Source organism: Vigna unguiculata, chromosome 6 (assembly GCF_004118075.2).
Source record: "Vigna unguiculata cultivar IT97K-499-35 chromosome 6, ASM411807v1, whole genome shotgun sequence".
Taxonomy (NCBI): Eukaryota; Viridiplantae; Streptophyta; class Magnoliopsida; order Fabales; family Fabaceae; genus Vigna; species Vigna unguiculata.
In genome coordinates this window covers 27,638,156-27,662,750 of record NC_040284.1, presented here as the reverse complement: position 1 = coordinate 27,662,750, position 24,595 = coordinate 27,638,156, and the positions used below count along the sequence as shown (strand labels likewise).

The following is a 24,595-nucleotide window of genomic DNA, read 5'->3' as shown; positions in this document are numbered from 1 at the left end:
ATGGATCAAAACAAAAGGAAGGATCAGGTTTTGAGGGAATATTTCAGCAACAAACAGTTTTTGAAAAGAACTTTGCAGTTTGTTCTCTCAGTTTCTGTGTTTTCTGTTTTTGTTTGGTACTCTTCTGGCTTTTCCACACACCCTCATTCCTTCAATGTCTACTTCTCCACGTGCCTTTTCTCCATGTTCACTCACACCATTGAGAGAAAATACATGTTCCTCATTTGTAACGGAATCCTTGCATTTGTAGCCAAGACGTCACTCATGAGCTCTTCAGATTCTGACTTTGACCAGCTTCTACCTTCCAATCTGTCAGAGACAAAAACAACAACAGTTTCTGACATGGTAGTTGCTCCTCTGGTCGAAAGTTTTGCGTCCCCAGAGAATGTTTGTCTGGTGGTTGAAGAACAACAGGGGCAAGAGGAATACAGTGAAGAAGTTTCAGAAGATGAAGATCAAGAACAAGACACCAAAACCGAAGGAAGAGAAAGTGAAGGTTACATTACAGACGAGGATATCAAAGAAGGAGAATCAGATAGTGAGGTTGAGATGGCACTAGATGATGAACTTGCAGAAACAACTACCACAACAAACAATGAAGAGTTATTAAATACTGATGAACTGAACAGAAAGTTTGAAGAGTTCATAAGGAAAATGAAAGAAGAGATAAGAATTGAAGCTCGAAGACAACTTATTGCAGTTTAATTAGTGCAATTGATAATAAAAGAAGACAAAGAATAAAGTTCTTCAGTATGTTTGAAACAACTTAGCCACTTTTGTTTGCATGTGTAGAACTATCCATTCCATGTTTTCTATCTCTCAATCTTTTCCTTTTCAATACGCAGAATTTCTGTCATGTCGTTTTTCAGTTGGTGTTACGTTCAATCTTAGCCCTATAACCTCATCCTACTTCTATATGTTCCTCTCGTCTTGTCTCTCTTCATCTATTTCTCCTTAATCTACAATTCTCGTTTATTTTAATTCAAACTATCTGAATAATGAGCACTTCATCCATACAACTAAATATTGCATGTGAGGATTCAATATCTCTCAACTTATAGAAAAAGAGAATGATATATACATTCCAAGAATTTTCCACAAAGAATACCAATGATTTAATGAAGAATTTCTTTTATGTGAAGGAAATACAGGGAAGGGCAATAATGTAGAAAAAAAAAAACACAAGAATCAATGTGGAAATTTATATTAAAATTGATCAGCGATTATAATATACCTCAATGGTGGAAATTAAAAGAAAGACAAAGTTCAGGTCAATAGGAGAAATTGTGATTTTTTTTAACTAGAATGAATGACATTTATTTTTGGCATAGTATTGTGAGCAATGCTATTTTTTCTCTAAAGTTTTCGCAAATTTTTCTTCATATTTTTTTATTATTACTCTAAATGTTGAGAGAAGTTTAAGTGAAAATAGTTACTCTAAAATTATATGGCAGCTAACCCTAGTTTTGGATCATAATTGCAAATGAAAATATGTTATATATATATATATATATATATATATATATATATATATATATATATAAAGTATGTATTGTGATTGTTAAAATTGAAAATGATATTGCCAAAAAAAATGGAAATGTCTAGATGCTACGACCATGTTGCAGTAATTTTTAATAATTTGTTTTATTTCTTAAAATGTAAAAGGCACTTTTTTTTATATATGTAGTTAAATAATCAGCCAAATTTTAAAATGATATCAAATTAAAATTTTATCTTGGGAATTTGCAGCAGTTAATCCAATCCAATTATTTGTTGTTAGATTCTGCAATTTTCTCTCAATGTAGTAAATACGTAATAGTAATATGTAATTTTCTTTCCTATTGTGCAGTTTGTCGAAACAGCCGTTTCGGCCAGAATAGACATGTTATTTGTCGTTTATTAGTTTTTTATATCACTATTGTTGTCCATTCATTTTCGGTCAACAACGTTTCTATTTGGGGAAGATTATCTAAGTTTCTGTAGCCATTTTAATCTACAAATGTTTTCATTTCAAAGCTTTAATTGATTATAGTTTATATAATCCTTTTCTTCAATTTAATAATTTTTTTTCTTTCAGTCTTATCATAATTATATTATTCTTAAATTGATTGTTTTTTCAATCTACCCTCTATTACTCATAAAAAAAAATCAGATCTATTTATCAATTTCTATTTTTTAAATTATTTTTTTAACAAACTTAGTAAAATAGGAAAAGAAACTATAGAGACTAAAACAGTTTTTTTTTTTTTTTAAAAGAGAGTCATAATAAAAATAATCATATATTACGAGACTAAATATTTAAAGTAATAATTTTAAAAAATGTTAAATTATTTAATTTAAGTTTTCAAGATTAGATTTAGTTTTTTAAAAATAATGTTTATTTTTTTTATAACTACAATTTAGTGAAATTTTAGATATTTTTCCATAAGAAATATTTTATATTTCCCGCACTTCAAGTCTTCAGAAGGATTAGGGATATTTAGTAATTTGGTGACAAAAGATAATTAACAATATGATAACCATTAAATTTTAGGAGACTAAGTTGGTTGCTAATATTTTTAAACGATGTGGTAACACATACAAACAACTTTGGAAGATTAAATTGAGATTTTTTTCTTCTGAAAAAGAGTGAAATCCCTTTTAGAAAAATGATTTGCTATATTAATATAATATTCTAAAACATCCTTAGAATTTTAATAAAATTCTTAAAATACTGAAACGCATAATAAATTGCAAACAATAATTTTCTATCAGTACAATTAACATTTGAAAAAATCATGGCCAAGAAAGTGAACAGTGTTATTGTTGATCAACATTTGTATTGTGACCAAACATCATGGACAGGGTCACTATACTCACCCTCTAGCAGGGAGGGACCCTCTTTTGAACATGAGGAGTTGATGGATCGAACGAATCACGTCAAAATATTATGCCAAAACATTTAACTGTTCACTCTTAAAAGGAGAAATCTAGAAAGGTCAGGGACACTTGCATGATGAGGGTAGGGTGAAGCCATGCAACTTAAGAACACAAAACCATTTATATTTATTGCCACATGTTCCAACAAATGAAATTATAGCATGGATCAGTACAGTAACGATCTTTTAACAAAATAACAACTCTGTTAAAAACTTTGTCTGAGAAAAAGGACATTTGATTGTAAAAAGACAAATGCACAACTCGCAGCCCTATCTTCATTCATCAATCACTCAAGTGGGTCCAAATATTCATCTGTTAAAGCAGAATAAATTTTCTCTCATTAAAAGCTGATTCTTTGTTATTCAAGATCCCATATTTAAAATGATTGACAAAGATGATGTTGTTAAGGGATATGGCGTCTCAAGCAGACAACTGTTCTCAGCATTTTCTTCTAATTTTGTAAATTCTACTATTAACAGTTGTAACAGTGACATTGCTGCATCACCATTTATCTTAAAGGATTTTTAATCACTACAGCAATAAGATTCTCTTTTCGATTTCAAATTCGAAAATAGTAAGTGTGCTTTTAGCAATTTCGCTTGGCATAATGAATTTTCTTTGTTGCATGATTACTTGTACAAGAGAAAACAAAGTTGTAGGCACTAATAGTAATGCAACAAATAATATCTGCAGAATGTACATGTAGCATAGCTGAAAGTGATTTTGACATTTTCATTTCATCACTTCCTGTGCATGCATTCTTTACTTAGTCACTTCTTTTCATTGTATTGTGATGTACATTGGTTGCAAACTTGCAAGTATATACAACTAAACATCCAAACTAATTGGTTGGTGAAACTGACATGTTCATGCAGACTCCATCAGCCTCAGGGAGATTTCTAACCTCGTTAAGAATCCTATTAAGTTCTTTTGTCAGTTCTTTACGCACATAGTCAGATCGCTCCTTTGTAATTGATGATTCTTGAAATAAAGTTTCAGCCAGGGACTGATATTCTTGAAACCATTCCCCTCCAACACCTTGATTGTTATCATCATCAACAAGTAATGAGCATTCCCGCCTCCATCTACCTAAAAAGTACTTATCAGGTAACTGAAAGTAGTTCTTTATTACAAATACACGAAGAGCATGCCTGCATAGTATCCCTGAGGATTCAAATTCCTTGCAAGAACAATGTATCTGATCATCTTCAACCAACCATATTACAAGCCGTTCTCCGTTCATCCTTTTGAAATGCCGCACAATATATGATCCATTGGCCATTTCGGATGCAGCATATTGCATAGCTAGCAACAGCTCTTGCTGCAAGGCATTAAAAGCGAAAGGAGTGAGAATACTCCGCGCATGCTCTTCAATCGGTATGCAAGTTTTCAGCTGAATATATTGAGTCTCCTTAAATGCTTGATGTTGAAAACTTGCAGAAATTCCAACCTGCAAGCATAAGAATGACAAGTGAGCATCTAGGCTAGTGCAAGCATACAAGACAAGATACTTCTCGCAAACATACCTGCTCAAAAAAGCTACGCAAACACGTATGAGCAGAGAAAATCCCTTTCAAAAATGCATCTATAGACTTTGAGTAAGTTATTGTCGCCATTCGAGCCAGAAAGTAACCTCTTACATAGGCTTCAGCCCAGGATGCCCGAACAGTATATAGTAAATCAGCATGTTTATCTGAACCAAGTCCAAACACAGAAATCATCTGGCTCCACTGATGTTCAAATTCCTCTGTATTCTCAATGTGAAATAAGGCATCGAACTCAGATTTAAATTCTGCATACCGAGAACCCAGAGTAGGAGAAAACCAACAGGGTACCTTGTGTAGAATATTCCATTGAGGGACAACATGTTTAGTTCCTGGAAATTCACTTATAATCGCATCTCTAAGTCCCGGGTCTAGATCAGTTAGAATAGTTTGTGGACACCTTCCTCTCATGAATCTGACAAAAGTCTGTATTGAGGAATAATCATCATAAGAGGAGTTTTACAAAAGAACAAGTAAAATGTTATCTTATACAGAGGATGCTAGTAGTAAACCTGTAATGCCCATGAGAAGGATTGAGGTGTTTCATCCTGCAACAAAACACAACCATAAAAAATAGTTCTACCATAGCTATCGATACCAAACCATACTCCAAAAAGCAATCCATAAGTGACCGATCTATAAGATGTGTCAAAATAAACCACATCTCCAAACATAGCATTTGCATTAACTGAGTCGCCATATGACCAAGCTACAGTTTCAACCTTATCATTCCCATCCACAGTAAAATCATACATAAACTCATCATCTGCTTCTTTCATAACTTTGCACGCCTCAAGAAGTTCCAAAACATCATTTTCTCTTTTCTCACTGAGCAATGCCTCATTCTCTAGAACAACCTTTTTGCGGTTTTGAACAAAGTTCCTCACATCCCTTTCCAAGAAAGGCAGCTGCCCCCCCTGAATCCCCTTTTCCTGCTCCAGCATTTTCACTATCCGATGAATTGGAAACCCTGCCTTGGAGAGCAAGAGTATACGCTCTTGATCAGCCTCATGAATTTTACGATACGCGGGCAAAAGACGCACTTGATCATCTTCCAAAAGTTCATGATTGTGCACATTACTAAACTGCACAACAAACCACTGGGAAACCCCTTCTACAACCTCCTTGGACAGATACATCTTTGCATCACATCCACACCTCACTGATTTCCTATCTCTATGGTGTTCTCCATTAGGCTTCTTCTTCACCGGAGCAAAGCCGGACCGGTAGCAAACGAAGTCACGCTTGTAAATCCCCAACTGCGGGCTAATTCTAGACCTTTCCTTCCTAATAGAGAACCCATTCTTCCTAGCAAAGTTGCCATAATACTCAAAAGCATCATCATCACTCTTAAAAACCATTCCAACATAGGGAGTAATCATAGCCCCGGACGATGCTTTCTCTTCCTTCACCAATTCAGGTGCCGTAGAACCCTCTTCAGAATCACCCTCATATGTAATATAACACTTCCAATCTCCACAAGGACATTGTTGCCTTCGAACACATAGGTTTTTAGAAGGTATTGACGTCATTTGAATGGACTATTGAAATTAGTCAGGTTCAAACCTTGAAGAGACCCAGAAACATGTAGTGTTAAAAAACAAACCAAAAACCTTAACATGCGCAGAAAAATGAAGAAAATCGAAGAATGGGCAAGGTAAATAATTAAAAAACGATTTAATTTCTTATACCGAAAAACTCCCAAAACAGATATTGAAATTGGCAACATTAACAGTTTTAGGCTGAAAGAAAGAGTAGGAGTTCCCAAGGGAAATGAAAAACTTGGTTGAACACAAAGACACAGCTTTTAAGAAATTTAATGAAAGTGACATACCACAGAGTGAGGAGTGCAATGAGCTTAAACCCTTGTTCTCCGGTTCATCGTGTTCGCAACATCTGTTACTGTTTTTGACAATGCCGTGAATTCCACCAAAAAGAAATTCAATTCAATTCGGGATTTCAATTTGGGCTAGTTTGTTTATTGGGCCTCCACAATAATAAGGATTTTAAGGCCTCGGCCCACATAGCATTTTGAGGTGATACAACAAAATTGAAGTACTAATGTTGATTTTGTTAAAAGGAAAAAAGAAAAAGCACTAACATTATTCTGACCTTTAATCAAAATTGAAATTTCATCTCTTTACATGCTACATTATATTGACGATTAGAAGTAGCAAGAATTATTGAGATTACATATATGTTTCAATTAAAAACAAAACACTTATTAACTAGTATCTATGTTGTATCTAAGTCTTGTTCAGTGCTAAATTGTTTGTTTGGGAGTTAAGACAATGGTTTGATATATACTGCTGACAAGTTTTTAATTCAGAACTTGCTCAAAAGGGAGGAAAAAGTGTTGCTCTTTTGGGATAATGTGATAGATTTCTCAAGGATGCAAAACAGATCAAGTTCCTTTTTGGATAAGTTGATGAATAAGATGCAACTTTCTCTGGTTCTCATTCTGGTGGTGCCTATGGGTTGTAATGTCCTTATGTGTGCATCTTTTAGAACATTGATGATACCCTTGCCATTGTTCTTATGGACCCAAAAAGATGTTATGGCATAAAGTTTTATATGTAAAGTAATTTAACTTGAGATAAAAAGTCAGATTACTGTTTTTTCTTTTTGTTTTTCAGGTTTCAAAATTACTAGGGATTCGTTATACGAGTGATGCCACCGATTGTAAAGATCGAAGAAACAACATTCTCTATGCATGTTTTCTCAGTCAGTTCAAATGCATTTATTGGTTAAAACATCTATTCAGAGTTTTAATTATACCAGAGTTTAGTCCAAAGTAAGGTATCTGACTCACTCGGAGAAAGATAAAACAGAAAGTGAACTATATAATAAATACAGCTTTCTAAAAAAAGTTAATGAATTTATGAAACAGGACCATTTGTAATTACATTAAAGTGTAAAAAACCAGTTGTTGTTTGTTGGTACATTGTATTCTCATGTGTTAAATGTGGGGTTGAAAACAATTTGGCCAGAGCATAACGTAATCTGCATTTATTGCTGTTTTAGCCTGGTAGTGTTTTTGTGACTCTGTTAGGGATGGAGCAAACAGTATATATGAAAAGCATGTGGGTGCTTGGCCTCTCTCACCCAATTCAGTCGGGACAAACCCAGGCAACCATCAATTCAGTCACTAAAGGGAAGGAGAATAAAGGTAAGTGACAAACATCATTAATTTCCTACACATACTTGTTACCAACCACACAACAATTCACATATTTTCATTTATTCACTTCAGAATTTCGGGAAGTTGATCCTAACGTAGACATGTTCCTGGTTTTGACACACATAATTTCCAGAAGTCTACTCTTGTTGTTGCGACAAATTTAAGTACATTGGATAAACACAATACTCATTTCAGTAGCTATTCGATGACAAAGATTATGACATATTATATATATCATCGAACACAGATTTTATAGTTGAAAGTTTCTGAGTCCATCTAAACTATGCCTGAAACTGGTACAGTCTTCATTCACTAAGAAGTGTTTGAGCCTCATGAATATGTTCTGTCCTTCCTGCTACATAATCCAATATTCCTTCACCCACCTTTTCACCATGATCTTCAGTGGAGAGTTTTGAAATGCCTCCGAAGGCTATTATTGCTACCAAGAAGAAAGTAGTGGAAGCAAACAAAGGCCAAAAGTATGCGAGAATGGTCAGAAAGTGTGGAGCAGCATAGAACAGCAAAGAGAATGATAATAAAACGACTATTGTTATGGTTATCTGATATCTATATGGTTTAAGCTTTTCTGATATATCCATACCAGAGAAAGAGAGAGAAAAAATTGGAAGAAAAAGAGATTGGTGGAGAGGGATAGTGTGTTGTGTTGTGTTGTGGTAATGTATCCTATAAGAAGCTTAGTGTTGGCAAGCATTATATATCTGAAGAGATTCTAGTTTGGAAAGAATGGTCTCAATGATTTTCAAAGTTTGCTTGACCCTTTTGCCATTTCTTTTCTAAATCACACATTTGTTTCCTAAACTCTCCTTCATTAATAAGTGGACTTAAATAGATAGAGTAAAAATTCACATTCCATCTTGAATGTTATATTTGGTTTCTATCCAACTATTATGGTTAAGTTGACACACACTTTTAAAAATGGTCTGAATTTGATTTTTCACAGCACATACATATCGAAGAAATAGAAAAAAAAAATACTATGACTAAGTCTCAAATTGAAGATTAGTTCTGTAAAATCCCACTGAAAACCAATAAGATCCGTTTTTATAAAATTTATCTTGTGTAACTTTTCTTTTATAGCTTAATTTGATGAGTGGAAGAACTATGTTTTGCCACCACGTAATAGATAAATGACAGGAGAAGCATAAGTTTGAAATGAGAGAAGGTAGAGGGTATTATTTTAATTACAATGATATTATGATGGGTTATGTTTTTCATATTTTAACAACTAAATATTTATAACTTGAAATACATGTAGTTTTGAAATATAAAAAAAATGAAAAAATAAAAGATAAAAATCATTTAAAAAATAACACTTTAAGAAAAAATTGTCAAAAAATACAATAGCTAAAAAATCCTTTTCTTTATTCTAACATCAAATCCATTTACATCAGAGTGATGAATCTAATGGACGGTCAGGGGCGGGGGAAGGGATAAGCTTTTCAATAATTGTTCTGAAGACTAATTTGAGAAGGGCATATTAGTCTATGGCACTTTGACACGAAGTTATATTTATTTGACAACGCATGTGTAAAAGAATTATAAAAAAGGTAAACTTTTTATTTGTAAAAATTTGTAAAGAAAAAAAAAATGAAATGTAATAAAAGATAATGTCTGTGAATTTTTTTTCCTATATCATTACTCCTAAAATAAGGTGAGAAATGCTTTTGGTATTGATTCTTTTGTTAAATTCCTGATTGGTCGGTTTGTGGGGTCCTTTTTGGAAGTGGATGCTTTTAATTGGGATGAAGATTAGCCCTTCAGGAACGAAAACCATATCTTCTTATTGATGTATATCAAAGAACAATATATTATAATAATAATAATAATAATCCATGAACGATTGAGAATCATTGAAGTTATGTTTTTGTCTTTCCTTTAGAATTAAATATTTCTATAGATAATATTTATGTAATTACGATTTTTGAGAATGCAATAATATATCTTGAAAGAAACGTATCTTTCAAATTTGCAAGAAAATGAAACTATATTTGTATAGTTTAGTTTGATTGAGAAGATACGCATCTGAATTTGTGAGTTTAAGGTAAGGGGTAACTTCAACCTCGTAGAGGAGATGAAAATTGTGACTTAGTTTGAGGTAGGACGTAATCTTCAACCTTATGAATCAGACAACGACAAGAGGTAAAAGTCAATTAACAATAAATCGTAAGTGGTTTTTTTTTTTTTTTTTCCTTCAGACAATGAGCACAGATATCAGAATTGTGTTGTGTGGGTCAGTGGGTGTTTGAAATTTTGTTAATGTTGTTTTGTTAGAAAGAACCCTAAGCCCACCAAAGATTAATTTGCTTTGGTTCCACGCAATCTCTCAGTCCATTCATCAAACTTGGATTTAATATCGTTATCCGTTGCATCATGCAGAAGTGGACATTCAAGGATGCTTCAGAAAGTGAAAATGGGCTGAAATCAGCAAAAGCCCAATTCTTAATGAATTTTTCCACTTTTCAATGGAGTGTCCGGATTTAATAAAAAAAAAAATATTATAACAACTAAAATTTGATAATTTTCTTTTACATCTTTTAAATAATTTTTCATTTTTTTTATATTTCAAACCCATTTAAAATATACAAACTCAGATATGATAAGAGAAAATTGTTAAAATTTAATTGTTATATATATTTTTGGTCTCTCAATTTTCACTGAAAATTGGAATTAGTCTATCTTCGAAACTTTGACTAAATTTAGTCTCTAAATTTCAATATTGTGTAAATTTATTCCTTTTAACCAAATTTTGTTAAATTTATTTGATGTTTCAAATGCGTTTCATGATAGTTTCTTAGTTAATATTGAAGCAAACATGTATCAAACAATGTAAATATCTCAAATGTTATCATAAAATGCGTTTGAAACATTAAATAAACTTAACAAAATTTGCTTGAAGAGACTAAATTCACGTAGTTCTGAAGTTGAGAGACTAAATTGGGCAAAAGTTTCTAGGGAGGACTAATTCCAATTTTCACTGAAAGTTGAAGGATAAAATCATATATATAATCCAAAATAAATTAAACAATAGTGAAATTTATATAAAAGATTATATATTATTTCTAATTCAAAATTTACAAAAGTAATTTTTAGTGGATTTTTCACTTTCTAATATATAATAACACTTCATTTAAATTCTGATAATTTCAGACAATAAGTTTTTCGATTTTCCTGCTTTTTGCTCAAAATTTTATACTCAACATATTCATACTAGGATCTTCTATCTATCATAACTCATTTCACTTATTTATTTGTTTCTATTCATTAAAGAAAAACATTTTAAACTGAAAAAAAAACCTCTCTTAATTAACCTGGAAATATTTAACATCGCATAAGACAATACATGTAATTTCTCTCATTTTACTAAACCATATACTAATTCTATTTGAGCTACTATTATGAACCTCTCATTGTTAACTTTGTTTAGAAGAATATGTAATGTTTTGTGTTAATTTACCCCTTTAATTTTCATTCAAAGAAATTAATGTAGCATCTGAATAACACTTGATGATAAAATAAAAACGTCCCTTTCTACAACTACCATATATATATATATATATATATATACTTTTCCAATTCACATGATAATAAATAAATAAAGGTAAAAGTTGAATAGATGTTGTATAGCGACCACTTTATAATTAGCCAGAATTGGACATACATTCTAAAGTTTATAATAATTCTTAAAACTGTTCCAGTCATTAAAGTACACCATCCTGTTATCTGTTCAAACATTTTTAAAATAAAAATATATATAAATGATTACAATTAGGCCTTAAAAAGAATTTTTTTGCTATAGCTATTTTTCCATCTCTATAAACCTTGTGGTTAAATAAGAGACATTAATATTCATATTGCAAACCTACCAATTGAAACCAACAAAAAACATATGCCTTTAAGTGAACCACAACAACTATAGGAACACACTTCCTTCACACATTATCCCACCCTTTATAGCAACACACGTATTCAACCCTCTTAATCTTCCATTTTTTTTTTTCATTGGCCTTTCACTGTGTCGCCTTTGGTTGTTGGTGAAGTCCTATAATTGTTGTCTCCACCCAAAAAAAAAGGGAAAAAAACATATATATTTGGCTTTCACATGGTGTGCAGGAACCGTAATTTTTTTATTTTTTTTTACTTTACTTAATTATTATACTTTTAAGCTAAGATGAGAGCTTCTCTGAATATTAATCCAAATTCATTGTATTCTTGGAAGCCACTTTAATTAGTTGGTCGCTTTCAGAATTTGAGTTCTCTTCTCACTCATACTCATTTCTTTTGTTAATGAAATCGCAGTCTTTTCCGAACGACTTTCATTTCACCAAGTAAAACAAAAGTGATCTCAGAACGGTTTTAGCGCTGAAGCAATACAATAGTCTAAAGTGATATCCTTCCATTCACACAGGTATTAGAGAACACGACAACTTAAGCAAACACACTCACTCTCACAACAGAACATTCATATCATACGGTTTTTTTTTTCTTTTCTTAATGTACACCTGAGATACAGTCCGTTTTAGAGTATTGAATTTGCACCCAATTACTTCCGTACTCCACAATAAAAGGTGGGGTTTCGTATTCGGTACTTCGACATAAATTCCACCTCCATATAAAATATTCATATTATTTATAAAAAATAAATTTTTATATCGTGTTCACTGTTTTTTATTTTTTTATTTTATTGGTATTATTTGAGACGGAAGCAAAATTTGTCTTGGAAACCAGGTTAAGAATTCAAATATGACTCTAAGTCGCAAGTTGGTTATAAATAAAAAAATTGAACACTATATAAGAATAAAAATACATAAATCTATTTTGTTAAGGTTTTGAGTTAAGAATGATGTCAATTCCTTATATAATTGAACTCAGGTCTTATTAGTGTTTATTAGTGTTGTATATTTCCGGTGATACTTCCTCTATAAACCTAACAAACCAGATATGATTGAACCTCAATGTTACTGATCAGTGTTGAATATTGGTTATTGATTGCTGACGATAACGTCTTCCATTTGCACTGGTCCACAACTCTTTGATGCTGGCTGTAGTGTACCCTTTCCAACCTTGGTTTTATACTTTATATCAAGTACATACTCTAAATTTTCGCACGCTTCATCTTTTTGACGTATAATTCTGCACTGAGAAGTAAAAGTTTGTCAAGTGTATAATATTTGTATACGTACTCTGAAACTTTTCATAGGGTCACTTCTCGTAAACCTCTCTACAGTAAATTCGTCAACTTTTATATATAACAGTTATTTTAATAATAATTGTATTAATTTTAGTTTCGATGATGAAGTTATAATATTTGAACGTGGAGTTATACTTAATGTTCTACCATATATAAAACAGAAAGAAGGTAACCGTTGCTGTCAAGCTAGAATTAAGGAGAAGCTAAAGTAGACGCAGGCTTATGCATTTCATTTGTCAAGTTTAGTTTGCTTCAGTGCAGGGTAAGCTCATTCCTGGCTTTGCGCTCAATTGATTTCTTATACGAATAATAGAGTTTATTTATTATTATATGGCACCCTTTTAAAATGATGTTTTGTTGTTGAGCATATATATAGGTAAGAAAAGCAAAGTACAGAAAGAGAAAAGAAGTATAAATAGTTGTGAGGAAGGGTGATTTTTTGTTGGAGGGTATAGTTGTGAGGATTTGGGCGCAGCAGAAAGAGGAGAATGGTGTCGAGCGAAGATGTATACAGTGGGGAAGAACTTCCTCTTCTCCAACCAGATCCTGTGAGGTTACAGATTGATCGTTTCAAAAACCAGCTCACAGGTTCATATCACTTTATCTTTATCTGCTTCACCATTATTCCTTTTAACTTGGTTTTTCATAGTCTTATCATCTTCCTGTATGCCAAAAACCAGTGGGAATCACTGTTAAGTGTGTCTTTCAACTAGACCAGACCTGATTTGGATAATTCTCATCATCTCTACTTACAACAAAAGAGACAAAACCAAGTGTTTTTTTTTTTATACTAATTAAAGAACATGCTAAGCTAAAGCTTTTAACAGTTCTTTATTAATTAGATCACTGTGTATAAACTTTTAATGCACTTGGCTAATTTTCACCTAAAACAATAAATTTACAGGTTATGTTATAATCACTTTGCACCTCAATTTTGAATAAGTTAGGTAGAATAATTTCTCAATATGTTTGTACGGATTTTATTTTTAGGATATAGTATATTAATCTTTCATAAGACACTGTTTTGCTTCAGACATATATAGGTTAAATCATTCCATAGGTCCTCAATTTTTGTAGCGAAATCTCAAGTAGGTCCTTCCATTTTTATTTGACTCAATTGAGTCTCTATTTTTAAAAATTCGTTACAATTGGTTCCTTTTCGTTAGTTGACCAGTAACGGTGCTAATTATGTGGCACGTGTCAGCACGTGGTTTTTTTGTATTTTTTTATTTTTTTTTTAATTTTTTATAATTTTTTAAAAAAATAAATAAAACTGCCACGTGTCAACCTGACATTGTGCCACGTGGCAGAGACAGTGTGATGTGACAGTGCCAGTGCCAGTGCCACATGTCAATATTGGATGTGAAAAGTCTCAGTGTAGTCCCTGTATTTATTATTTTGTCTCAATTTGGTCCCAATTTTTTTAAAACTGAATCAATTTTATCCCTATATTAGATTTAATTTTTATATAAATTTACAATGGTATTTTTATTATAATTGATATTTTTAACAAAATTAAATTTATTTAAATGTATATTTTGCACTAATATTTATTTAAATTTTATTTTAAATATTTATATATCTATAATTTATAGATAAATGTTAGAGTTGCTTTAAAAATAAAAACTTTATAAATTCAAATATAAAATTAAAAAAAAAATTATAACAATTCTAACATTTGTCTATAAATTATGGATATATAAATATTTGAAACAATATTTAAATAAAGTTCAATGCAAAATATATATTTAAATAAACTTAATTTTGTTAAAAATATCAATTATAATAAAAATATCATTGTAAATTTATATAAAAATTAAATCTGATATAGGGATAAAATTGATTCAGTTTTAAAAAAATTGGGACCAAATTGAGACAAAATAATAAATACAGGGACTATATTGAGACTTTTCACATTCAATATTGACACGTGGCACTGCCACTGCCACATCACACTGTCTCTGCCACGTGGCACAATGTCAGATTGACACGTGGCAATTTTAATTTTTTTTAAATTATAAAAAAATTAAAAATTAAAAAAAATTAAAAAAAGTCAAAAAAACCACGTGCTGACACGTGGCACATAATTAACATCATTACTGGTCAACTAACGGAAAGGAACCAATTGCATTGAATTTTTAAAAATAGAAACTCAATTGAATCAAATAAAAATGGGAGGACCTACTTGAGATTTCGCTACAAAAATGGGGACTTATGAAATGATTTAACTATATATATATAGATGACAAAACTTTAAGAATTGGACTAAAATACCTAATTGTATACAGTTGATTGATACGTGTTCTACAGTTAGATCACATCAGTGTATTTTATTCTGTGTGAGAAATTTTATCTACTTTTTCATCTACTTTAAACATTCATGAAAAATATACCCACATACTTATATGGATAAACTTGAATTTCAAAATTGATTTTATTTATGAATAAATTTGATTGAATTGTTTTCCAGATAACTCAAGCATGTATCTCTATCACATAGATAAAATATTTTAAAAAAGCATAGGTGTTTTTTAATTATTGAAAATATATATCAATAACCCAAGTCTATTCTCATTAACCAAGGTATAGTTTCGGTTTTACAACGAACCGAAGTCTATTCTCATGAGTTAAAGTATAAGTTTTAATTTTTTGACGAATGGAAGTCTATATATCTGTCACTTAGGTAAACTATTTTAAAAGAATAATAATATTTTTAAAATTATTGAGAATGTATAAGCAACAATTGTTTAATAATCAAAATCTATTCTCATAAATTAGGATATAGACTTCGATTTTCCAATGAACTGAAACCTATACCTCAAACACTCGAGTAAAATATTTTAAAAAAAACAATGTCATTTTTTAAATTATTGGAAACATATAGACCACGGTTGCTCAATAACCAAAGCTTATTCTCATGAGTCAAGGTATATCTTTCGGTTTCACAGTGACCCAAAACCTATACTTGTGTACTCAAGTAAAATATTTTAATGAAACAATAACAATTTTTAAATTGTTAAGAAATATGAGCTAGCTCAATAACCGATACATATTCTCATAAATCAATATATAGGCTTCAGTTTTATAGAGAACTGAAACCTACATTTTTTCAATAATTTTAAAAGTGACACCATATTTTAAAGACTTCATTTTTCTTAAATCTGATGTATAACAATAAGACTCTTAATACACAATAGTTTTGGACTTATAATTAATAAAAGTTGACTTTTCTTATATATTATTATTATTAATATAGTATTAAGTTGGAATTTTTTTCCTCTATATATGAATAATATTTTACTGAGAGTAGAAGTAATAAAATGTAACTTTTACGTCAATAGTAGAGATGGCAAATAAATCCGTCTCCGTGGGTATTGCTCGAACTCGTCCCCGTTTTGACGGAGAATCTCCGCATTGACTGGGTATGGGTATGGGTATGGAGAATCTCCGACTTTTTCAGTTGGGTATGGGGATGAGTATGGGGATGTACATATACCCGCCATAATACCCGTCCCCGCCATATCTCCATTCTCGTTTAAATTATTAAAATATTCACAATTAATCAAGTAACCCATGTATATATATATATATATATTTTTTTTTTTTTCTTTTTTCTATTTTTTTTTCTTTTAATTATTTCATTTGTCATGAAACTCATTCTCATCTCCAATATATTTTTTATCTTATCATAACATTTATGTAATTATGTTAAAATGATGTATGTTAATTAAAAAAAAATATGCCTCACATTTGAATATTTATATTATTTTTTAATATTTTTATTTATTATAAATTTTCCTTTCACATGAGAATGTTTATACTCTCAATTTAAGGTAATATAAAAAAAATTATTTACTTATTATTATTATTAATTTTTATTTAATTTGAAGAACTCTTTTGTTTCATTAAAATAATTTTCGTTATTTTTCAACCATTAAGTATATATGTTGATATTTGAAAAGTTTTCTTAATTCTCTAAGATATTTTTCGTTTTATCATACCTTAGTTATACATTTGATTTGATTTTTTTCGATAGTCTCTCAAATTATTTTTAAAACACACATTTGTTAGTTTTTTAATATTTTTATTTATTATTTTTATTTTCATCATGTAGAATAATATTTTGATATATTCTATCTAATTATTTTTTATTTTATAACTCATTATTAATCATAATGTAATTTTTTCACTTTAAATTCTATTTGAAATGATTAAAATTATATATATATATATAATGATATTTAGGAATAGTATATGATAATTCACTACAAGAAAAACATGAAATGGTGACTGATTTAGTCAGTAACCCATATCAGTCACTATTTTTTATCATTGGTGGTAATAATTGATTTATTGTCTGAATCAATGACTAAATTAGTGACCGATTCAATGATCGAATCGGTACTTGATTTAGTGACCAATTTAATTACTAATTTATTTGTAATTTAATGACAATTTTTTTGGTCACTAATGATATTTCTATTTAATTTTAACCACTTCAAACATAATTTAATAATTAGTTCTCTAAGGTATTTTTCATTTTATCATACCTTAATTATACATTTGATTTCCTTTGTGCGATTTCTTTCGATAGTCTCTCAAATTATTTCTAAAACACACATTTGTTAGTTTTTTAATATTTTTATTTATTGTTTATTTTTATTATGTAGAATAATATTTCGATATATTCTATCTAATTATTTGTTATTTTATAACTTACTATTAATCATACTGTAATTTTTTTCACTTTAATTGTATAAATAACTTTTATTTACTACAATATAAAAATTTAATGTAATTGCTATGAATATTTTTTTGTCACTATCCAACATATATTGAAGTTCAAAAGATACAAAATCTATGTCAACATTTTATTATTATGTTTATTATTTGTTCTTTGTGTCATTTTGATCAAGTGATGTATTATAACTTTTATTAGTGTATAAAAAAGAGATTCATTATAATTTAAAAAATTGAAGTAAACAAACATTTAAAATATATTTTAATTTGAATATTTGTTTTCCTTTTATTATTATGTTTATTATTTGTTTTTTGTGTCATTTTGATCAAGTGATATATTATAACTTTTATTAGTGTATAAAAAAGAGATTCATTAGAATTTAAAAATTGAAGTAAACATACATTTAAAATATATTTTAATTTGAATATTTGTTTTCCTTTTATATTTTTTTGAAATATTTTTTAATTTTATCAACTAAGTTCATCAATGTTGTAGTTTGCAAATTTAATAAATGTTTTGGTTCACATGAAATTTTATTTGGTATTCTAATATAAAATGTAAACAATTATAATTTATTTTAAGGTATTTGGCATCGAAGAAAATCCTCCTAATATTGAATATTTCATAATTGAAGTAGTTAGAACACGGGTACGGGTATGAGTACGAGATTATACCCGTTATCCAGTGGAGATGGGAATGGGAAAAAAGTTTGATACCCGTTTGAATTTGGATATGAAGATGTGGATGAATTTTTTATATGGAAATAGGTATGGGATAGCGAAACCCATCTCCGCTCTGCCCCGTTACCATCCCTAGTCAAGAGAGTTAAAACTAAATTTAGAACCAAAACACAACATATGCAGGACATTAAAGACGAAGGGTACGAAGGGTATGTTTTTGGAAATAAGTTGGCAAGAGGTTGAATGCATGTTGAGACAACCAAACTTTATTACTTTTTGTGAGTTCAACTTTTACACACACGTTCTATTAAAATTAGTGATAATTAATATATTATTAAAATATGATAAAAAAATAACACACAACAACATCAACAATAAAATTAACAGAGAATCTAAATTTCAGAAAGGCCGACTTTTTCTTTCTCGATGCTTAAACAAAACACAAACTTAAAATTAAACTATTGAAAATGCATTTTATATCTTCAAAACTAAGGACACACGTTAAGTTTTAGTGCAAGTTTTATTGTTCATTTTTGCATTATTTTCACTGTTTTCTTATTTTCAAACTTTCTTATCAAGATGATGACAAATGCTACTTCATTATTACTTCATTATTATTTTCTTCTGTTCATAATTTCGAAAGAATAAAACAGTCAAAATAGCCACTAGTAAAAAAAAAATACAAATTAACAGAATAAAATAAATTTTAGACCATAATCTAGTAATAAATGAGATTAGTTCATCTTAAAAATCATACTAACGGTATTTTACAATTAAATAATAATAAAAAATACCGTTAAACTCTATAATTAAACATAAAAAACATCATCTCCCATGTCTTCAAATGATTCAACACGTTTTTTGTAATCTCAAAATAATTGATATTTTAGAATTTCAAGGTGTGATACCATAATAAAGGAGATAAGTGAAAAACAGTAACATAATTTATCACCACTCTTAAATAAGGTTTTTTGTTCAAATATTCATTAAATATTTCTAAAATTCATATGCATAACCTTAAGCACTTAAAATATAGAAAATAAAGAATGTTATCAAACCAAATTTCTTAGTAACACTTTGTCCTAATAGAAATTAGCTACGGAATTTTTCTCACAAACCGCAACTTCTGTGACAAATCAATTCTTACAAGTGACTTGAGACTTGTTCTAAAAGCTTTCTCTCTTAACTTTTTTGACACTGCTCTTATTTACTTGAACCCACCTCTTCTTGATCTAAATGGAGACATAATTAACTCAATTTGAAATTTAATTATATCTCTACGAAATATTTAAAAAATTATAAACAAAAAATGTACTTTACATATCTCTACAGTTTTTACAACATTAGGTAAAGGCAAAAAAATTATGATATTTTGCTTTCTAATAAGTTGGGAAAATTTCTTCTTTGAAACTCTATCTTTTTTATTCTCTTAGTTATGAACATGTGGTTAAATACTTAATTCATCATAGTATTAATTTCTTGAAATAGGAGTCTTAAAAAATTACCAATAAAAAAAATCTAGTAAACTAATAAGGGAACAATGAAAAGTATGTTTATTTAGTTACATGTCAAAAATAATTTAAGTAATTTTTCACTTAAATTGGTATTTTTTTTTATATTGAGAAAAAACTTTCTTTTTCTTTTAAAATAGATTGATCTCCGTTAGAAAACTAAATAAAGATTATTTATAGTATATAAAAGAATAGAGATTAATGAATACAGGTGGGGTTTTATAAAATAAAAGGATACTTTTATGTCAAAGAAAAGATAATTGATAGCTTATATATTGTTAAGTATTTTTCAATAATGTCAAAGAAATTAAGCACACTAGTTAACAAAATTAATATTTTTTTTACAGTAAATCAATGCATTTGGAAAATACAAAAGAAGTACATTAATACCAATCAATCTAAAAGAGAAAAAATTTGAGATTGGGAAGCCACAAGTCCAAAATTTACATTTTCGCTGCCACTGTTAGATTCCGTTACCGTTGGAACTATTTTACAAGTTTAATATTGATAGAAGTTATGTAACTTAAGTTTCATTGTCTGCTAATTATAATGTCTCATGAAAACGAAGGATAAATGATTATAATTCATTTATTTTTTGATCTACTTTATTTAAATCTGTGTTTCATCTATAAAATTATGCAGAAAAGACCAAGGAACTAGCAACTTGTCAAAGTGAAATCAAGGCCTTGAGGGCAACTGAAGCTAAAAAGGACAAGGCCATAGAAGAGGTATATCTTTTTAATTTAATCCAACTTACAATGTAAATGACCAACACCAATTTGTTAATTTTATCATAATTATTTTAAAATCATAGCTAGCATGATTTCTGATTAGTTGACTGTGTCAAAATCTTTAGAAATACTGATATAGAGTTCAATTTTTTACGCTGTTAATTGATTAATTCAGATAATTGTTTTAGAAGAAGTCATTCTCACTCTTCATAGAACTGATTCAGTTGCTCTACACATTTATTTGTTCATAACGAGATATACAAATTTCTGGGTCACTAAACAATTGCTGTAATTAACATTCCTTAATTGCAGCTGAGAACTGAAATGGGTAAGCTGGAAGAGAGACTTGAACTTACTCAGGATCATCTCAAACACAAGGTACTGATATCACTTGAAACTTGGAACCGTGTCAAACAGTGGTAAATTCTAAAGATGCATATGCCTCAATTTTATGCAGAAGCTAGAAATCAAGAAACTGACAGAGGAAAAGAAGGATGCATTGGCAGCACAATATGCTGCAGAAGCCACTCTTAGAAGGTTACACGCAGATCAAAAGGAAGATGATTTTGTTCCTCTTGAAAGTGTCATTACTCCTCTTGAGGCTGAGATTAAGATGTATAGGAATGAGGTAGTAATAAATTAATAATGCAATTTCCACCAAAGATGCTCCTACAAGGAGTGGATTTGCATAATAATGAAAATTCTAACATTCGTTTTGCGTTCAGATTGCAGCTCTCCAAGAAGATAAGAAAGCGTTGGAACGGCTCACAAAGTCCAAAGAGGCAGCATTGCTTGAAGCGGAGAAGATTTTAAGAACTGCACTGGAGAGAGTTTTAATAGTTGAGGAAGTTCAGAATGAAAATTTTGACTTGAAGAGACAGATTGAGATCTGCCAGGCATACATTTTATGATTCAATTATAACACGTAGTTTCTGTAGTAAGTGTAAGTATTTGGCTAAATTACAAACTTCCATGAGCAGGAGGAGAACAAAATCTTAGAGAAAACGCATCGCCAAAAGATTTTGGAAGTTGAAAAACTTAGCCAAACCATCCATGAACTTGAGGAGGTCATCTTATCCAGTGGAGTCAATGCTAATGCTGTTCGTGATTATCAGAGACAAATTTCTGAGTTGCAGGTAGACAACTCTTATGGCTGATGCCATTTTGAACACGATGACTTTCTTCATTGTGGTTGATTGATCCTTATAGTGACATAATTTAACACAATTTTTCAGGAGGAGAAGAGGACACTGGAGAGGGAACTAGCAAGGGTAAGAGTTTCAGCCAATAGAGTTGCAACAGTTGTGGCAAATGAGTGGAAGGACGAGAATGACAAGGTCATGCCTGTCAAGCAATGGTTGGAAGAGAGAAGGATAATGCAGGTATATTTTCCCATAAGAATCTTCTTTGGAGCTCATATGGTTCTGCTTGTTCAATCCATAAATACTACTACTTCTTTCAGTGACAGTTTTTCCTTCAGTAAAACCAAGATTACGATGAATAAGAAAATAATTAGAAAGGTCTGAATTTCAATCAAGAAAAAGAAAATTTCAACTCCTAACTGTACCTTAAAATGTTGAAGAAAGCAACTCAAATAGGATTTTTATGTAAGTTCTGGTCTTTCAAGTAAAAGAGTTTTACAATGAAGAATGTCCATGCACATGCAGGCAGAGATGCAACGCTTGAAAGAAAAGCTAGCTATATCAGAAAGAACAGCGAAGGCGGAGTCACAATTGAAGGTAACTTTTTCCTTTTATGTAGGCGTGTAGATAGAGTTTTCAGTGATAACTAATGTTGTCTGGTAATTTTTTTTTTTCAGGATAAGCTGAAGCTGAGGTTGAAAACACTAGAAGAAGGCCTAAAGCATTTCTCAAATAGTTCAAATTCTGGATCTACAAAAGCAGAAAAGTCTAACATCTTAAGCTTCCTAACGACCAATGGTGGACTGAGAAACAGATCCACATCACAACCAAGGGCATCTACTGCTGGAAGCTCTTTGTTCCCAAAGACAAATGTAAAAAGCAACATCGACAGTGGAAACCTATTACCGGGCAGCATTCTAAGAAAGAAATATGGTGCTGCAGAAAACATGTTGAAAAAAGGAATATGGGCATCAAGAAATAAAGTTGTTGATAGTGATGAAAAAGAAAATAAGATGCAGGTGAATGCAGGCATAAATTCAAATAAACGCAGTGATGAACGAGAAGCAGCACAAATTAAAACCACAGTTGAAGATGATGAAGACTCTAAGAGCAATAACTGTAATGAATTAGGCACCAATGACGTGGTCTCAGGTTTTCTATATGATAAGCTTCAAAAAGAGGTCATCAATTTGAGGAAGTTTTGTGAAATTAAAGAGAGTAGTTTGCAAACCAAAGAAGAAGAAATAAAGGTACTAGTAATAGCCATGCCCACAACCCAACCCCTTATTATTTTAGAACTGAAGATGAGAAATATGCTTTTATTTTCAGATGCTCACAAAGAAAGTGGATGCACTGACAAAAGCTATGGAAATAGAGTGGAAGAAAACGAAAAGGGAAGCAGCTGCTAGAGACAAGGAAGCTGCTTCAATAAAATCAGATGATAACAGGAAAATCAGACGCTCAAACTCCTCCAGAAGGTTCTGTAACTTTTTCCTTTTGAATGATCAAAACCTGTATCTGTTCTTTGTCAAATATATTGATACTATCCCTTAACATTTTTATAAAAATACTGCAGGATGATGAAAGATCTATGAAGAGTCTTTACTTAGGGCAACTGGAGGCAATTTATTAATGAATGGCATCTTTGTGATTTTTCTTTATAAATAAAAAAACAAAAATTTAGTGAGGTAGTATGTTGAAATAAAGTTCCACTGGGGAAGGCTGACTCTGTACATACTACATACACTAAATTTAAATGGCATCCTATGTGCTGTTGTCGTGAGTATTGCATACATACTACGCACGTTTGTCAAATGTACCTTCTGAGAGATCAAAATCATGAACACGTGGAAAATAATTGAATTACATTTCTGCATTTTGTGTATCAGAAAACTTATTTACCGAAGATGGTCATAAAGCAATTATTCCTGAATCCAGAATGGTTTTGAGAATCTTTCAAAAATATATAAACACTTATGGTCCAACGAGTATGACAGTAAACACTTATAATTGAGCATTTAAGGATATATCTAAAAACCAGTAAGCAGAAGCAGATTATGTACTATCATATAATAAATGAATATTGTGAATAATTTCTACTAGTAGAATCACTTAAGCAACGGAAGTTGACAAATATCTTATTCTCATTGTTAATCCAAGAACATGAACAACCGTATTCAATACTCCTACATATTCTATGCATGAAAAACTCTTAATAAGAGAAAAAAAAAATGGATGTACGTTGCGAATCTTCTGTTTTTTCTTCCCCTGCTGCTATATTTAAAAAGTTGAGCAGGTAAACATCCTTAATTTACTGACCAAATACAACCTAGCTTTCAGAAAATTTGCAAAAACTACATATAAACTTCACTGCACAATCTTCCCGTTGTTTAGTAGTTATGCACCTCTTGAATGGTTGGCAAAGATGGAAACCATTTTTTGCACCCTCTCAACCCAGAACTTGGCCTGACACGAGCAACTCTGCGTTGGATTTGGAACTTCTTTGATCCACGTAAGAGCAATTCCAATTCTTCTGCAGTCACGACAATCTTCACACTCCTAGTCTTCAGCTTTCTGTTGTTTGTCGTCCAACAAGGTACCAAAGGCATATCAGATTGCAAGATGAATGGTGCAAGCTGGTAAACCTCCCCATGCTGCAGCTTCCTACGAACAACGATGTAACGCTTTTTAGAAGCAGATTTCATCCTTTCAACTGCCACTGGGGTATCAACCTCTGATTCTTTTCCTTCAATTTGAGGATTTCTGTTTTGGTTCTTTGGTTGAGAGTGGCAAGCCATAAAATTTCCCATTTTGCATATCAAATGAACAAGGACTCGCCATTATATGGAGAGAGCTGAGTCAATTTAAGTTGGATAAAATATTAACGTGCAAACCATCACTGGTCCCATTTCTTTTGTTCTAAGTATTGACTTCTTT

The 24,595-nt window shown here is 30.6% G+C and overlaps 3 protein-coding genes across 3 annotated transcripts; 2 read left to right on the top strand and 1 right to left on the bottom strand.

Moving 5' to 3' along the window:
- LOC114188587 lies at nucleotides 1-705 on the top strand. Its single transcript, XM_028077158.1, has one exon. The coding sequence runs from the start codon at nucleotides 1-3 to the stop codon at nucleotides 703-705; it is 705 nt and encodes a 234-aa protein (XP_027932959.1).
- Nucleotides 706-3,517: 2,812 nt separating this feature from the next.
- Nucleotides 3,518-6,388, bottom strand: LOC114189140 (putative protein FAR1-RELATED SEQUENCE 10). The gene is made up of 4 exons (XM_028077848.1): nucleotides 6,298-6,388; nucleotides 4,976-6,029; nucleotides 4,446-4,889; nucleotides 3,518-4,369 (listed from the first exon to the last, which is right to left on the bottom strand). The coding sequence occupies exons 2-4, from the start codon at nucleotides 5,993-5,995 to the stop codon at nucleotides 3,761-3,763; spliced, it is 2,073 nt and encodes a 690-aa protein (XP_027933649.1). The 5' UTR covers nucleotides 5,996-6,029; nucleotides 6,298-6,388; the 3' UTR covers nucleotides 3,518-3,760.
- A 6,617-nt stretch (nucleotides 6,389-13,005) lies between these two features.
- On the top strand, nucleotides 13,006-23,524 carry LOC114187351 (microtubule-associated protein 70-5). The gene is made up of 12 exons (XM_028075587.1): nucleotides 13,006-13,115; nucleotides 13,230-13,441; nucleotides 20,428-20,513; nucleotides 20,829-20,894; nucleotides 20,974-21,144; nucleotides 21,242-21,412; nucleotides 21,497-21,652; nucleotides 21,752-21,898; nucleotides 22,184-22,255; nucleotides 22,336-22,908; nucleotides 22,988-23,136; nucleotides 23,235-23,524. The coding sequence occupies exons 2-12, from the start codon at nucleotides 13,342-13,344 to the stop codon at nucleotides 23,251-23,253; spliced, it is 1,710 nt and encodes a 569-aa protein (XP_027931388.1). The 5' UTR covers nucleotides 13,006-13,115; nucleotides 13,230-13,341; the 3' UTR covers nucleotides 23,254-23,524.
- Nucleotides 23,525-24,595: the final 1,071 nt, after the last annotated feature.

What these genes read in the sequence shown, in the direction of transcription:
- LOC114189140 (XM_028077848.1), bottom strand. Translation starts at nt 5,995, where the DNA reads ATGACGTCAATACCTTCTAAAAACCTATGTGTTCGAAGGCAACAATGT. An exon ending in CCTTCTCATGGGCATTACAG is followed by an intron (nt 4,890 to 4,975) that starts GTTTACTACTAG and finishes TCCTCAATACAG; the next exon opens with ACTTTTGTCAGATTCATGAG. An exon ending in TGCGTAGCTTTTTTGAGCAG is followed by an intron (nt 4,370 to 4,445) that starts GTATGTTTGCGA and finishes TTATGCTTGCAG; the next exon opens with GTTGGAATTTCTGCAAGTTT.
- LOC114188587 (XM_028077158.1), top strand. Translation starts at nt 1, where the DNA reads ATGGATCAAAACAAAAGGAAGGATCAGGTTTTGAGGGAATATTTCAGC.
- LOC114187351 (XM_028075587.1), top strand. Translation starts at nt 13,342, where the DNA reads ATGGTGTCGAGCGAAGATGTATACAGTGGGGAAGAACTTCCTCTTCTC. An exon ending in AGGATCATCTCAAACACAAG is followed by an intron (nt 20,895 to 20,973) that starts GTACTGATATCA and finishes AATTTTATGCAG; the next exon opens with AAGCTAGAAATCAAGAAACT. An exon ending in TTAAGATGTATAGGAATGAG is followed by an intron (nt 21,145 to 21,241) that starts GTAGTAATAAAT and finishes TTTTGCGTTCAG; the next exon opens with ATTGCAGCTCTCCAAGAAGA.